General features: G+C 40.8%; 1 protein-coding gene across 1 annotated transcript; it reads right to left on the bottom strand.

The window, feature by feature from the left end:
• Positions 1-2397: 2397 nt before the first annotated feature.
• On the bottom strand, positions 2398-16255 carry Krt23 (keratin 23). The gene is made up of 8 exons (XM_005321831.4): positions 15781-16255; positions 10615-10697; positions 9715-9871; positions 8486-8647; positions 8278-8400; positions 5499-5719; positions 4428-4459; positions 2398-2743 (listed from the first exon to the last, which is right to left on the bottom strand). Exons 1-8 carry the CDS (start codon positions 16174-16176, stop codon positions 2649-2651), a joined length of 1269 nt encoding a protein of 422 aa, XP_005321888.1. The 5' UTR covers positions 16177-16255; the 3' UTR covers positions 2398-2648.
• Positions 16256-16813: the final 558 nt, after the last annotated feature.

Genomic DNA, 16813 nt, shown 5'->3' with positions numbered 1-16813 from the left:
AAATTCCAAAGTAATAATACTTTACACTTCTCTAGATTATCCCATTATTTGTTTAATTGGGTTTTGGCTCACAGAAGGATAATTGCTATTTACTCAAAGTATATCTGGAATGAAAACAATAGAATTTATTACCATCTCCTTTATGTGGGTTGGGTGCATGTTTGTTAAAACCAAATATAAACAGAAACTTCTTTGGTTGATAACTTACCTGAACATACAAGCTTTAATCAATTTGTAATGGGTATTTTGAAAGATTTTATTTTGGGCTGATTTAAACATGGGAAAAGGTTATTCTAGGTTACCTAGAGCCAAAGTTCACACAATTGTCTCTGTATTTAAGTGGTTTAATTTCTCTCTGCGTCTCTCTCCTTAGAGAAATAGGGGCAAATCTTTACCAATAGGGTGATCACCACTCCATTTTGCTGACTGATGAATTTCGGAGAAAAACTGTGATGATTTAATTGATACAATGAAAATTAATAGTAAGACCTTAAGAAGATTTTGGTCATTGAATGAAAAACTATTCATGTTATGGTTTACTATGACCAAGTCATACATAAACTATGATTGCAAATGGAAGCTTATTGATTGTGTTCTGGTTCTGGAATTGTAACTTTCTCTTTAGTTTGTCAAATTCTTTTTTAATATTCTCCATGGGATTTTTCTAGTAGCGCTCACACTTCACCTTGAGAAGAGTATGTGAAGCCGTCCCACGGTATTTGCAGGGGATTAGTTCCAGGGTGAATGCCAAAAATCTGTGGATGTTTAAGTCCATTATATAAAATGGCACAGTATTTCCATATAACCTACACACTTTTTAACTCATCTCCAGATAATTATAATACCTAACACAATGTAAATGCTGTGTAAACAGCTGCTTTATATTTTTAGGAAATGATGATAAGACATAAAAGTCTGTACATGTTCTGTACAGATCCATTATTTTTCCTATCTGTGTTTGGGTTGAATCTATGAATGTGCAATATGAGAGTGTTGAGGGCTAACTGTATATTTTATGCACATTTTCTGGATTTTAAGAAAGTGATAATAACATCCAAAATAGTAGAATAAGTGAGTGCTAAAATAGAGAAAAATTAATTTTTAGATCTTCTTGGAAACTTTTGTAACTTCTCAATCTAAAGAAGTTCTTTTAGTCAAGTAAAATAGAAGAAGTGAACTAATGAAGTCTAATTTGGGTCCATTCTTACCCCCAAATAACATCAAAGGTTATTGCAGACAAATATTGCACAGAGAAAACTCATGTTTGTGTATTTGTTATATTCGATCCTCTTTGAAATGGCCACATAGTAAATATAAATAAATATAATTTTACACCAGGGAACTTACACATTTTAGTTTAATCAAAGACACATTTTTGCAATGATGTAATTATCCTGGGTTCCTTTTGCTCAACATGAGTTTGTTAGGGGCTGCTTTTCTTTTGAGTATTAGGGATAAGAAATACCAGTTGTTGTCTTCAAGGCAGGATGAATCCAGTTTTAACAGATGCCCAGTTCAGCAAATACCAAACGCAGCCCTTTCAAACAGGGTATTGAGACATGGATTTTAAGATGTGTTAGATGATAATGGAACTAGACTATGCTCGCTTTTAGATTAATAACTGCCGGAGGAGCCAAGAATGTAGACCCAGCAGCACCAGGCCAGTATTGGGTAAACAACTTTACTGTTCTAAACCTCAGTGTATTTGCCTATAAAATGGGAGATTCTGACTAACCTGTGCCTATGGTCTCCTAAGTGGTTAATATCCTTGTGATTCCATGGACAATATTCTGACTGTCTTAAAGGCTATGTCGATTTCCACTTCCTTCTCCCCAGCAGTGCTCCTGTCTACAAATTCAGAGTAGTGGTCCACACTCCTAGAATTGGAGAAGGTGGCATCTTCTCAGAGGACAGAGGTACATGGTCCAGTCTGTAGCTCAGAACGGATCCAGCTCAACATAATGCTCTAGATCCTTATATTTGCAATTTAGATCTTGAGTGAGTCCCTGCTTTAATGTCTATCTGTAACAAGGTCCTATCATCCCCAGAATCTCCTTTCAAAGCTTCCATTCATTCTTAGGTCATTCTTTTTCTTCTTTTAAAGGTGAGATAGAATAATTTTTGGTCATCTGACGCTCTCGGTAAACTTTTCTGGACCTCCTTTCTCTATTTCTCCTTCGTTGTCTGCTGGCAGAGCCTGGTGAACCTTGTGAACAACCTCTCCTTCCTGGGCTGCCCAGCTTCAGGGTAACAATATTGCCTGGAGTTTGGCTGCTGAGGACTGAGGACATATCTGATATGGTAAGATCCCCATGGATCTTTCAATGCACTGAGAACCTCTTGTTAGAACTAGACCTTGAGGTCTCGTCTTGCCTTGGGACATAAGAAAAGACAGGATGCAACTTGTGTGGAGTTTTATTGGCGCATTGATGGGAATCTGAAGACCGTAGTTAGGAAAGCAGAGTTTTTAGCTTGCAAACTCATATTTTGTTTTGAAAAGTTCAACAGTATATCAAGAGCATTATGAGGAGAAAAAAAAAGTTTTGATAACTCCAAGGATACCTTTTAAGACTCACCCATTAGTATCTAGGCAAGGGCTTTCCATAGGGGGGAAATAGTTTTTACAACAGGCAGAAATTATATTGGTTTCACTCATGCTTTTGGATCTCATTCACTTGAGAAAGAACTATTCTTCCATTGATGCTCTCCTGGGTGATGGCCTTGATCTTTGGAGCTGTAGATGCTGAAGGAGAGAGCACCGGAGAGGTCACTGCCATGTTTTCCCCCCATTTGAACTATACTCATTTTCAGTCCCCTGCATGCAATCCCTTGTGCCTTCCAAAATAATCACTAAACAATATGGTGGGCTCTGCTGCAGTGAATAGGGATCTCCCCAAGGAGGATTTTCCCTCCACCTTCTGGGAACAACATCACTCTCTGGAGATCAGGACTTTCATCCTGCGTGTACCCGATACGGAAGCTCGCCTCTGGCCACGAGCACCGGAAGAGTGCTTTCTGTTTGTGCAGGTTTTGTAGCTCTCGCAGTACAGATTCTGCGAGTTTACAGAGCACTAAATGCCATTTTGGGATACACATTTTAGGAAGCATGCTGTGTGATTCTGCGGGGGTGAGAAACTAGGGCTGTTTATCATGGCCACTGTTTTCAAAGCTATTTTTTATTTGAATAAGTACCTCATTGACATTTCAATAAAGCAATTCTAGACCAATGGGAATAGCTGAAATTATCAATAGAGACACACGGGAAACTTTTGCTAAAATCAAACTTTTCCTACAGCAGATTGGGTTATCCCGTCAAGTACTGAGTTTCCCATCCCTGGATGTGCGTTAAGAAGAGGCTGAAGGACCATCCATCAAATATTGCCAAAGGGCAGCCATTAGACTAGCTGTTCTGAGATGGTTAGTCCAACTCTAAGGAATTGCTCACATCTTGGAACAATTTTATCATGAACTAATTAGAAATTGCCACTTGCTGCAGACTGGACAGTCCTGAAACTTTTCTGTGAGGTGTTAATGAAAATCTGAGAAAATAGGTTTCCAAGTCAAAGATGTTTGGGATTATTGAATTAAAGCAAACCTTTTTGATATTTCTTCTTCTTCTTCCTTGTTCCTTTTTTCCCCTCACAGCAGTCCCTGTCCCCATCTTTAACATACTGAAATGCAACCTGACTATTCAAGAAGAGGGTGATGGTGCATAACATGCCCAACCTTATCTGGCCGTAGAACATGTCTTTCATAATACACTATTCAAATCTCACGGAGCATTAGTGTTCAAAAGAAGTGAGTTTGGGAAATGATGACTTAATTTCTTAGGAGTTTAGTAAACAGACTCCATCACTTAACAGAGACACAATACTCTTAATTATCCTTTTACTCTACTTCACTGCTTATAAAGAACTTTGCATATACAGATTGAGTATCCCTTATCTGAAAATCTGAAATCTGGAATGAGCAAAAATCCAAAACATTTTGAGCACTTGACATAGTGCCACAGTGGAAAATCCCACACCATCAAACTTTGGTAAAACTTACTTAAAATATCGTTTAAAATTACCTACAGACCATATGTATAAATTTTGCATGTGGACTTGAGTCTCATCAACATATCTCACTATGTATATAGAAATATTCCCCCAAAAATATGAAATCTGAAACACTCTTGGTTCCAAGCATTTTAAATAAGGGATACTCAAACTGTGCACTTGTTGAGGACATAGGAGAGTTCCCTTTGTTCTGTATTAGTTAATTTGTTAAGTTCTTTGATAATTCCTGGCTATTTGGGAGCCAAATAAAAGTTGAACACGGGACACTTGGGAATATACCTGAGGATCATGACAACTTAAAGAACGGATAAACACACAGATTCATTTTAAAAAAGCAAATTCAAACAGTGAAAGAATTCTTTTTACCTTTCATGCTGGATTTCGATTCTTCCATCATCCTGTTAAAGTGAGAAAGGTTAAAGCTCCCATTAGTATTAACAGTGGTCATAAAACCTTGGGATGAACCAACTTCCGTTGCCTGCGTGTAACTTCTCAGCTCTTTGATGAAGGTAATTGAGCTCCACAGTCTCAGGGTCATGAGTTCACGGGAGAACCCTCCTCCATCTGGAAGGCAGTTGCCTCCCCGCAACCCTGGGGTCTGGACAAGTCTTCCAAACCATCTCCTCCCTCCTTTCAGCCTGCTGAAGTCCTGGCCTCCACCAGGGTCTCTTCTAGAGTCTCAAGCCAGGAAACCTTGAACTTCTCAGACTTCGCAGTTTAGTCCAATGACATTTTATTTATGTATTTTGAAAATCCCCTTTCTGTCTGTCTGTCTGTCTGTCTCTCTCTCTCTCCTTTAAATTTTGTAGTACTGGGGATTGAACCCAGAGGTTCAATCTGAGCTACATCCCCAGCCCATTTTATTTCATTTTTGAGACAAGGTCTCACTACGTTGCCCTGGCTGCCCTTGAACTTGTGATCCTCTTGCCTCGGCCTCCTAAGTTCTGAGCTTACAGGTGTGTGCCACTCTGCCTGGTTTGTATGTGCCCTTTTTATGTCCAGCTATTATTTCTTGGCTCTGCCAGACACATCAGATTGCAAATCTAGCTCTCTCTCTCTCTTATCAATCTTTTCCTGCTTTTAGACTGAAACATTCTCCCTTCCCTCTCCTGTCCTTTTAAGCCAAAATGTGTGCTTTCCCACCTGGAAACACAATAGTCCAAACCATGGCTTTTTTCTTTTTTTTTCCCCTAGAGACTTCAACATCCTCATTTAAATTGTTCTGAATGCAAATCTTAGCACCCAGGGAGCATTACTGACTAGTTCCCATTTGTTGCTTAATAAAACAGAACCTAGGTATCTAGAACATAGGTATCTTCTAGAAAAAGTCAGCATTAGCCCTTTTCCTCTAGAGTGACCATTGCAGACAGAAGCCAAATGTGCACACACATTTGCACACGCGGGTACCACAGGCCTTTTGCACAGCCTTTGCCTCACCCGTTGCTCTCCCCATCCAGGAGCTGGCGGTAGGTGGCAATCTCCTTCTCCAGGTGGGTTTTGATGCCCAGGAGCACCTTGTATTCACTGTTCTGACGCTCTAGGTCATGGCGTAGCTGCATCAGCTCCTGCTCATAGTGGGAGATGATCTGCTGCATGTCCTGGAGCTGGCAGGAGTACCGAGACTGGGTCTCCGACAACATGTTTTCCAAAGCAGATTTCTGAAAGAGGAGATGATAGTTCTTTTGCTAACTGGCTGATGGCTTGATAGGTCCATCAGCGTGGGCCTGTTGAGTATTTAGCATATGTCAACCAGTCTGCTAGGTGTCCTGGTAGCTGCTGGGGACACCGAGGTGAGAATCAGGTTGACTTACAGGTTTGGGGCTTGGGTGTTGGGACTCCTGAAGTCATTTTCTGTCCATAAAATCATTTTACCAAGGGGTCCTGGCCAGTCCCCTGCACTCCTGGAGGGGTGATGGTGTAAAGTTCAAATTACAGATGAACAACAAATAACGCTTTTGGATGAACATTTCCCAAATATTGATGCAATATTACAAGCTTCTACATAGAAAAAAACCCTGTGTCTTTCTAACATTCAAGGTAATTGAAGTGTCCTATATTTTAACTTGGTATATCTAATAACCTTGGTCTCAAGTAATGCTTTCTGATTCTCACAGTGGTAAAAAAAAAAATGATCATTTTTGAGGAAATTCCAGAACTGCAGAATGAAGTTTCTGGGCCAGGTTATGAAAGACCGAACTCAAGTCTATTTTCTGTTTGGATTTAATACCTGCTTTTCTGGAGCAAGTTTAATCTTGAAGAGAAAATTTTAACTGCATTGGATTCTCCCACTTTAATGGCTGCTTAATTTTCAGGGGGCCCTTAATGCTGCCTGGATAAGAAACCATGGGTTTCTAGCGTAGTCACCCTGTCTCCTCCCAGAGCGGTATTTCCTTCCTTCTTCTCTGTCCTCAAACCTCCCTTCTCTCCAACCTTTCTTTCAGTCCATGAACTCACTCACTTCTCAGAATCCTGGAGGAGATGAAAGCACTAGGAGAGCACTCCCAGAGTCTCCTGCCGTTACTTCCAACCACAAACTTGAATCTGTGTCCAGGGGCTCACTTTCCTCCTGTTGTGATGCATGAACTACTTGTGCTCCATGATCTCCGCGATGGCCCGCCATCTTGCATGTTAGATGCGATTCTCTGCTCTGTTCAATTATTCTCACCTTATTTCAGATATCTGTCTCCAACCACCATCCAAACTAATGCAAGTGTCCTATACTATTCTTCTGTTGTTCTTCACCTACAGCAAAGTTCTTCAAAGAGTTGCCTGTGCTAGCTGAAATGAATTCCTGTCTGTCCTGCTCCAAGGTAGCGTACAAAGTCCAGGTGCCATCATGATGCCATGGCCTCCTCTCCCTTCTGCCCTCTCCCTTTTACTCCCTTAATTTTCTCTTCTCTTCCTTTCATTCAGTCCCTGTAGCCACACTGACTTCTCCACTATTCCTCCAACCTATAGGACATACTTGTGTCTTCAGCGTTTGTTGTTCCCTTCACCTGGAATACTGACCTTAACCCCTCCCATCGCTACATAAACCACCTCCTTATGTCTTTCAGGCCTTTGTGCAGCCTGAACAGTAAAACCTTTCATGACTACCTTGCTTTAAAATGGAAGTTTTCCTCTCTGCCATATCTAGCATGCTTCATTTCATTGTTGAGATTTTTTTTTCCACCTAACAAGAACCTATTTTGATGATTTGCCCATTTATTGTCTGGATGAAGGGTGCTGACTCCTTTATTATCAAGTCCTCAGATTTTAAAACAGTGTCAAGTAGGAGAATGCATGACAATGGTCTAAATGCTTCTCTGACATCACAAGGGTGTGGTGAAATGATGTGGGTTAAATTGTCTAGAAAGCTGCAAAACACCATGCTACACATACTGCTGAGCTCATTATTGTCATCTCAACAGTGGCTATGTTTAGGGTCCGCTCACCATCACTGATTCATAAAACGTGACTTCATTTACCATGTGCACCTGTGAGACAAATGAACTAAGTATGGGCTCTTAAGATGGAGAAGCGAATGGCACTCGGGAGTTATATTGATGAATGATCAGATTTCAGTAGGCTATGAAGGGAATCAAAGAATTTTGAACGATTATGACCCCCCTTACAATGCATTTTACAAAACTATAAATGATAGAAATGACTTAGAAATGACTTAGACATGGTAACTTATAGTTTGCTGGATGATAAGACAAATACATAAAGAATAGAGCAGTACTTTGGAGTTGCCAAGCCTGGATTTGCGACCTATCATGTTGGCATTGGAATTTCTCTGTGTTAGAGTTTGGGGGGTTAGCCTGGTTCTAAGTGGAGAGAGCACTGATAGAGATTTTGGGGATCTAGAGTCACTATTCTTCTAACACCACGTAGTTTCACCATGGTTAATTTACGAGTTGTTGGCCAACTTGCTTAACTGCCTAGAGCTTTGGCTTCCTGGTCTCTAAAATGGAGATGCTAAGACCTACCTAGAAAGGCTAATGTGAGGATTAACTACACTTAAAATAATGAGGCACCTAGCCTGACATCTGGCACCATCTGCACACTATAAATGAAGCTCTTATTATCATTCTCATCGTGAACAATTTGGATGGAGAGTAGAGAGTGAGAGATGTCCCAAGGGGAGTGGGGGTGTTGGGGCCCAGGAGAGAGGTGGAGGAAGACTTTGAGGAGGAGGTGGTACAGGACCCAGGTTTTCCTAGCTCCCACTTACCCTGTTGTGCTGTGTCTGCAGGTCAATCTCTAGGGCCTGGAAAGTGCGCTTCAGCTCGTGGATGTCACTTGGGCTGCCTTGCACAGCAGCTGGACTGGCTGTCTCTTGGGATAGGGCCGTTGACTGTGAGACCAAGCATAGGCAGAGGTATCAGCATGGGGGCCACGTGGAACTGAACCTCTGGGGAGTCTGGCCACCTTTCATTTACCTGCTCTTTAAACCAAGTATCCAAGTCTTGATGCTTCTTCTTTATTATAAGCTCATATTCCTGCCTCATATCCTCCAAGACCTTGATCAGATCTTCTCCGGGAGTTGTATTCACCTTCACATTGACATTGAAGTCATTTGGCACATGATGATCCCTCAGTTCCTGTTTAACAATAGAGAAAAAAAAATATCAACCAGCTATGCCAACCAGAAGGCTGGAATTTGTGTTGATTGGCAGAGGTAAATGGATCTTGAAAACATTTCAGCTGATGTGGTTGCTACACTTTTGCCCGTGTGGTTTGGTTTCTCAATTATTGTTGATGACAAAACATTATTTACTTTTTTCCCCCCTAATAATTTTATAAAATAAAGAATAGCACAGACAGGTAATCAAACGTCTTCTGTAATTACTGACTTAGTCTCTGTTGGAAAATATTTCAGAAACCATTATGCCTACCTAAAATATTAATTCCTCTGCAGGAATTGTTCATTGGTGAAGTGACTGTACAGCTAAGCAATGGAATATTCTAGGTTTTAGACCAAAGCTTTTGGGAAGCAGTTCAGTAACCAGAAGGTGGAGTTTAGTAATTGAAAGGTGTAGAGGCTTCTAAGATCTCTGTGTATGCTTCTGTAGGATTTCCTAAAAGCCAAGCAGCTGCAAGAAAGGTTTAATTAATAATCATCGTCTAACCAGCTCTTAGGAAACTGGGCTCTTTGATGTTCGGAAGCAATGTTGTTTGCCAAAAATGGGGATTGTTTTTCTATCATTTTATCAGTCTCAGGGACTTGAAATGAATGGTAACTCTTTAAAAGTCAGCTAAATACTTCCGGAAATTGGGATCCTTAATTTTTGCCATTAGTCATTTTACTTTGGTGCATAGCAGATTCTCTTTATTCTACTGTCCTCCAATTTGCCGCATGTTTGGCCAGTAAAGTTCAGCTTCACACATTCATTCTTACAGTATCATATTAACAAAAAGGTCAAGGTAAACATTGTGTGTTAATGAAACTGTTGGCCAAGTCATTGTTAATTTTGGTGGTTGTGTTTGACATCTGGGTAGGTAACCTTGAAACTGGAAAAATGAGGTACTCATGTGATTCTTCATAGTTATTTGGGCATAAGGTCAACAGGACTGGCATTCGGGTGGTTTCTTCTTTGGTTATCGGATCACCCTGAACCGTGCAGGGAGAGAGCTCAGCTGAGCACTGGGGGTCCCTGGGCAGTCCTACCTGTTCATGGTGCTTCTTCATGAGGATGAGCTCTTTCCTCATTCCCTCCACCTCCTGTTCCAGGTCTGTTGTGACAATGGTCAGATCATCCAAGGTCTTTCGGAGGCCCTCGACTTCAATTTCCAAGTCTTTCTTAAAGGAGTGTTCATTTTCATACCTTTGGTTGGAAGGAAGGGAAGAACACACCTGTTGTTGGAAGGCCATGGGCTTGGTAAGGATCTGCCTTCGTTGAGACGTGAATATCTGACATTTTAGGTTTAATCAGAACAAATGAATGCACACAGGATGTCCTTTGTATGTCGATTTCACACTCTTACTTTTCTTTTTTTTTTGTCTTTTAAAATGAAACTTTATTTTTTTATTTTTTTTTATTGGTTGTTCAAAACATTACAAAGCTCTTGACAAATCTCTACTTTTCTATTATAGTGACTCAATGTCCATTTTTTCTAATTGAGTAGAGAGAAAAGAATAATAAATTGCCATACGCCCACCGCCTATCTTGAGCAATGGTCAGTATTTTGCCAACTTGCTTCATCATTATTAATTGCTATATTTTTTTCACAGTGAATTATAGACTTATAGACATATGACATTTTAATCCTGTATGCTTCAGAATGCATCTTTCAAAAGTAAGCACAATAACATTATCATACTTAAAATGAATAACTCTAGCATCACCTAATTCTTGGTTCATAGTCAGATTTTTCCCCTCTATACTGTGTTTTATGTCTGGTTTGTTGAAACAAAGGTTCATTCAAGTACTGCACATGGAATTTGTCGTCATTTCAGCTTTTAATTATAACCCAGTGAGATTTCAGGTGTGACTAACGGCAAGGTGAGTTTTCCTTTTGTAAAGGAAATAAACAAAACCCCACAAAACCCTGTGAAAAAGGAACTTACTTGAGACTGAAGTCATCCACTGCCATTCTGGCATTGTCGATGAGAACCACCATCTGAGCATTGGTCATCTTGCCGTCCACTATCTGGAAAACACGCCCCGAGAATTTTTTCAGTCCGGTAGACCCACAACTGACGACTGCATTTCTTTTCTTTTCTTTTCTTTCTCTTTATATTTTTGGTTTTTTTTTTTTTTAATTTTTTATTTTTTTATTGGTTGTTCACAACATTACAAAGCTCTTGACATATCATATTTCATACATTAGATTGAAGTGGGTTATGAACTCCCAATTTTACCCCAAATGCAGATTGCAGAATCACGTCGGTTACACATCCAGCGATTGAACCCAGGGGATGCTTTACCCCTGAACCACCCCAAGTCCTTTTCGTTTGTTTTTTTGAATTTGGAGTCAGGGTCTCACTCAGTTGCTGAGGCTGGCTTTGAACTTCTGATTCTCCTGCCTCAGCTTCCTGAGTTGCTGGGATTACAGCTGTGCACTACTGTGCCTGGCTCTGACAGCTGTATGTCTGCCCTCTCATTTCCTGGGTTTGTGACTTGTCAGCAAAGACAACTTCTTTTTCCTCAGTGGAACAATGAGAATCAAATCAGCCCATATTTACTGAGCACGGACTAGGTACAAAGCACAGATGATTTTATAGCCAGGACAAGATCTGCAGCTGGTTTCCCTGCCTTTGTTCACATTGAGTTTTGTCAGGCTGGGGTTGGCGCAACTGTTTAAAGAATGGTTTTTGGAAGAGGAAGGACAGAGATTGTTCAGAATGTCTTTCAGCTTTCAGTGTGATGAACAGGTCCTGTGGTTTTGCTTCCGGTCCCTCATGAGGAGATGTTAAAAGGAACTTAGGCTCTGAGTTGTTTCTTATTGTGAATATTAGCTCTCCTGAAGCACAATAATGATGGTTTTAGATGCCCATCATTCTTACTTGTGATATGTTCACATTTCCCATCAGTGTTATTGAGCGACACTAACCCTGATTTTAAATGCATTTCATTATTATAATCACATGATATGTTTTTTCCCTCAGAGTGCTAAAGCCACATACATAACTCGCAGGCATGTGTCCGTGCTTGTAATGTAGTCCATCATGAGAACGCCCCACTGATAGCTATTAAAACATTAACTGAACTAATTCTTTACCAGCTAATGAAGATGCTTAATAAGCTTCTCTGGGGTTAAAGCTTCCAGTTAAAGACTTTCACTAGATATTTATATAGATTTTTGTTTGCTTTAAAAAATGTTGTTGGAGGGGCTGGGCTTGTGGCTCAGTGGTAGAGCGCTTGCCTAGCATGTGTGAGGCACTGGGTTCGATTCTCAGCACCACATATAAATGAATAAAAGATCTACTGACAACTAAAAAATATAAAAAAAATTGTTGTTGGAGGTGTTTTCTTGGACAATTGTGTATATAGTGTGTTATGATCATAGAAACAGTGAACATTTGATGTATGTCGCTGTCCTTGGAGAAATGGAATGGAAGATAACCTCATTTTTCCAAAGTATGCTACCACTTTGGTACCAAGTATTAGCCAAGTATTGTGCCCAAACTGGAGCTGTCCTTTGGTTCTTTCTTTCTGACCATTCACGTGGTCTTGGGTGAGACATTTCACTCCCTGTGCTTCAGTTTCACAATTTGTTAAATAAGAAGTTTACACTACAAATAGGTGACCTTAGGGGTTCTTGCTCTAAACTTCTACAATTTAGTTGGAGTCAGAGAATCCTGTGATATTGCCATTATATTTTTACAGCTAATCCCTTTATTTAGAAAGCATTTTCTTAGGACAAACTCAATACAAAGGTACCTTTTAAAACTCTGGTCCTATTGAAAGCTCCACTGGTTACTTGGAATTTGGGATCATGAATGCATAATAGGTGCCTTCAGAAGTGGTGAGAACCCTGGATCTGCACTCCGACTGCAGACCTGGGATTCTGCTCCAGCACCAAAGTAAGTTTGGCTGAGCCTCAGTTTCTTCATCCATAAAAATGGCAAGAATAATAGCCACTTCATCAAAGAATCATGAATTTTGGAAGGTATTAAACAAAATAATGGTGTTAAACAGCATATTCTGGGCATATTGCATAGACACTGAAAAATTAGCTGAAATGGAATTAGTTCAGAAAATGTCAATTGTACAATTTTCTTTTTATAATTTTACAACTTTCATAATTAGAGTCGATGTGTGCATTGGACAAAGTGTCAAGTTTTATGTGTTGCAACACATCCTCCAACTTTTGCTGTTCATGGTGGACATTGCCAGGCTGGCTCCTCACTAAATTTCTTTTTTCCCTTTGTGGGATTCCAAATGGTCCTATGATTTTTTTCTTTTGCTCTAAAAAAGGAAACTGCAGATCTTTCTTTGTCTCCCGTCCACAGTGCTCCTTTGTCACATCCTTACCAGTGCCTTTTCTTCTATGACCCTTATTCTTTGCATTCTCTAAACTCATGCAAAATGAGGAATAACTCCATACCCCAAAGCCTGGGATCCTGAGGTAAGCCTTATTTCCTGTGTGTTGATTTATTCTATCTGACACACTCCTAGGACAACTCGGAAATCTTGCTTTATATGTAACACAGAATCAGAAAAACTAAAAGACCACAGGCAGGTTTATTTGACTTTTCTGAGTTAAAGCAATAATATATTCATTGTAAAACCCACCAGCTAGCATTATTGTGGTTCATGAATATAGGCTCTGAAATGTACTTTATATAAAACAGATTGAAAACTATTTTCCACAGTCCAGGTTTACTAGATATGGTAATACAATATGCCACTATTTCTGAGACATCCTCCATGGTCATAAATGGATGAGGATGGATTGAGAAATAATACATGAGGCACAGGTTTTACATTGTATGTTGTAATAATCACCTGGCTTCTCCCCAAAGCCCTGAGTTCATTCTTTTAAAATCTAGTTGGTGTGCTAGCATAACATTGTTGCTCCAGGGTGTGTGATCTCCCAGGGAGAGAAAAATAGAATTTTTGTCCATAAACCAAAATGCTAAATATAGCACCATTGAGAATTACTCAGGAATCCTGTTTTATGTAGAGTATTCCTAGGAGTATGTCCCATTCTTTGTTTCAAAAGGATTGGATTAATTTTTGAATTCAACATCTTATAGACTTTTTGAGTAATATTTAACAGTCCAAAGTGGGGCAGAGTGCTATATCTACTCGAGAATTTCATTAAATACCAGGATAGTGCCAAACTCACGTTACTGTGGGATCTCTTTGGGCCAGTTTCCTCACTTGCAGATGGGGGAAGTCAGGACAGAAAGCATTGCTTTCTTCAAAGCTGGAGGAAAATGCATCTTCAGAAAAAGTCCAGAAAAGAGTGGAACTTGAAGCTGAAGAAGCTTTCCATTTAATCTTAAAACCCAGAATTCTGGGCCATCTGAGGGTGGACTAGTTGATCCCTCCTCATAATCATACCTTCTTACTTTTCTTGATTGTATTCCAAAGAATTTAGACACTCAGTCTCTGTCTCCTTCAGTTGAAATAAAAATACCTGCTTCACCGAGCTGTGATGATTAAATGAGATGCATACAAAATGTTTTGAATAATAATGCAAAGGTGAAGAATTTTACTTATTAGTCCTATCTAAATATCAGTTTTGCATGAGGTCGGCTAGTCAACCCCAGGATGACAAGGAAATCATGAAGCCTTTGCAAACAGATCTGAGTTAGAATCCCACTCTGCCTCTTGCCAGCAGCTACTTCACTTTTATAAGTTTTAGTTTCCTAACAGAGCTCTGTCAGAATTAAATCAAATGACATGGGACAATCCCATCATTGCAGAAAGCCCTTACCACAAATATTTATATTAAACACTCAACATGATGCCTGGGGAACAAGAAGTGCTCACTAATTGTTTCCCTCGCTCCTCTTCCTTTCCTCCCTTCTCTCTTCCGTTGGCTAATATATCCTGTGCTCAGGTCTAATTTCACATTTCTTCTGGGACTCATGTCCTCAGCTCTCCAATGGCAAGTGTCTTCTATTCCCTCTCTTCTCAAACCAAAGCAACTTTAATAAATGAAGAAACATGAGGAGGACTGTTGAGTCACCTTGTTTTTTTGGTAAAGACAACCATATACTATATAGTTAAGGTAATTACACAGTCAGTTATTAGGCTGATTATTCAATAATTAGGGTTCATTACAAGGACAGATTTATATTATCTTGATCGGTCCTTTCTACATGCTTGCAAGGATGGCTGAGTGTTGGGAAATAACATGGTATAAATATCAGGAGCCTGTGATGCCCTTCCTGTGGGAGGTTAAGTCATGATCTTACAGGGATTTTCTGGGACTGTTTTATATAAGAGGGAAGTTAAGCAGCTTTAAAAAGAATAACCGGTAAGATGACTGGGTTCCCTCTACTTCTAGCCAAGTGACCCAGAACTCACGAGTTTGCTTTTCCGATGTTTGTTTGACTCGTTATTTACTTATTGAAGAATGTCCATACCCACCCAACTCTCGTGTTTTAAAAACTATGCTCATTTTACTATTTTCTCCTAGCAATATCCTATTCTCAGAACCATGAGCAACTTTATCATCTAGCAACCCCCTCCCCTGCAAAAAAAAAGAATATTCAGGGACGTCACGATGATATATCTGCTAGTAGAGTGACGGCTTTTGTGCATGATCTCCAAAAGAATGTAACTCAGCTTTTTGTTGATGGATCGCCACAGTGTCGCCAGGAATTTGAGGTGGAGCAGAACTGATGTAATGAGAAAGTAAATATTCTCCTGTGCCTTGTGTATGGAGCGTGCAACCTGCATACCAGCCCTTATCATTACGGTGCCATTGTCGATCATAAGTGATACAGCACGGGTGGCTGGCTGCCTCATTTTGTTTTCTTAGATTTTTTTCTTATTGTGTGAAATATCAGAGTCTCACTTTTTAAAAAGTCTATAACACTTCTATCATTTTTGTCTGCCTTCATTTTCTACATTTAACTGACCCACAGGAGATCATTTATACCAAACAGACTTTCCCAAGTCCATATTTAAGGTCTAATAAGAAGATAGCCTCAAATATCTTTGTGAGCAATTGAATCACTGCTACTTTCTTGGAAGTTGTCTTTTGAGCTGATCTTTCCTTGCCCTGGCGGTGAAGCCCCACCTGGAAGCTGCAGGGTCACACAGCGCCTTACCTGTTCCTGCAGGTGGCTGATGTTTTCCTCGTACTGGGAGTAATCCTGCTGGCTGTCAGGGTCTCTCTGCTGATGCCACTGCAGGATGCGACTCTCCAGCTTCATGTTGGCCTCCTCCAGGGCGCGCACCTTGTCCAGGTAGGAGGCCAGGCGGTCATTGAGGTTCTGCATGGTCTCTTTCCCATTTCCACTTAGGAGGGAGCCACCTTTGCCAGACCCCCAAGACCCTCCAGGAGGCAGGCAGCTTGGTGTGGCGAAGGAAAGGGAGATGTGGGCACCCCCCGCTCCACCGTGCACGCTGGGGGCCCGGGGGAAGCTCCCGGGCCGGGTCCTGGCACCTCTGGGGCCATGGAGAACGGCTGAAGGGGTTTGGCTAAAGCTGCGGCTGGAGTTCATGGTCCCATCTGTGTATGGGGCTGGGCTGGGCTCTGCTCTGCTCCCTGGCTCCACAGAACTGAGCCGCCCCAGACAGCCCTGGATGGTTTTATGCCCTTTGCTGTGGGAGTTCCCTTCTCTGACAACTGTACCAGCAAGATCATATCATTGTGCAACATGTGTTTCCTCTTGGTCAATCCCAAAGTGCCCTCGGGCCAGCACACACTGTTGTTGTTTAGAACCACATCAATATACCAGTTTGCTTCCTCCCTTCCAGTTGAACTCGGGAGGTGTGGCCCATGTCATCAGGTGGGTATTCGTCTCAGGTGTCCTTCTAATCTCCCTGAGGAATTTTTCCTTTGTCCCATTCATCCGAAAAAGGCCAGATTAAAGCCCACACTCAGGGTATTTGGTATGGTACAGGTTTTCTTTTTTTTATAAAGGAGACGTTAAGAGCGCGCTCGCACCCGCACTCACACCCAGATAAACAAATTACCTCTAAAGCAAGAGTGAGAGAGATTCATAAAGGTGGAGCCCGATTGGAACTGAGTCTCAAGTCCTAGAAAAAAAACTACGCATGCTGAGGAAATAGAGACGGCTCTGAATATCTGATTCCTTCGTGACAGTCGCTGTTTGATGGAAAGTAATTTCAAAGGAA

This window comes from Ictidomys tridecemlineatus, chromosome 3 (genome assembly GCF_052094955.1).
Source record: "Ictidomys tridecemlineatus isolate mIctTri1 chromosome 3, mIctTri1.hap1, whole genome shotgun sequence".
Taxonomy (NCBI): domain Eukaryota; kingdom Metazoa; phylum Chordata; class Mammalia; order Rodentia; family Sciuridae; genus Ictidomys; species Ictidomys tridecemlineatus.
This window is presented reverse-complemented; position numbering and strand designations above follow the sequence as displayed.

Coding starts and splice junctions, on each gene's coding strand:
- Krt23 (XM_005321831.4), bottom strand. CDS start 16,176: ATGAACTCCAGCCGCAGCTTTAGCCAAACCCCTTCAGCCGTTCTCCAT. Junction 8,648..9,714: donor TGAAGAAGCACCATGAACAG/GTAGGACTGCCC, acceptor ATTGTTAAACAG/GAACTGAGGGATCATCATGT. Junction 4,460..5,498: donor CTGGATGGGGAGAGCAACGG/GTGAGGCAAAGG, acceptor TCACTTTAACAG/GATGATGGAAGAATCGAAAT.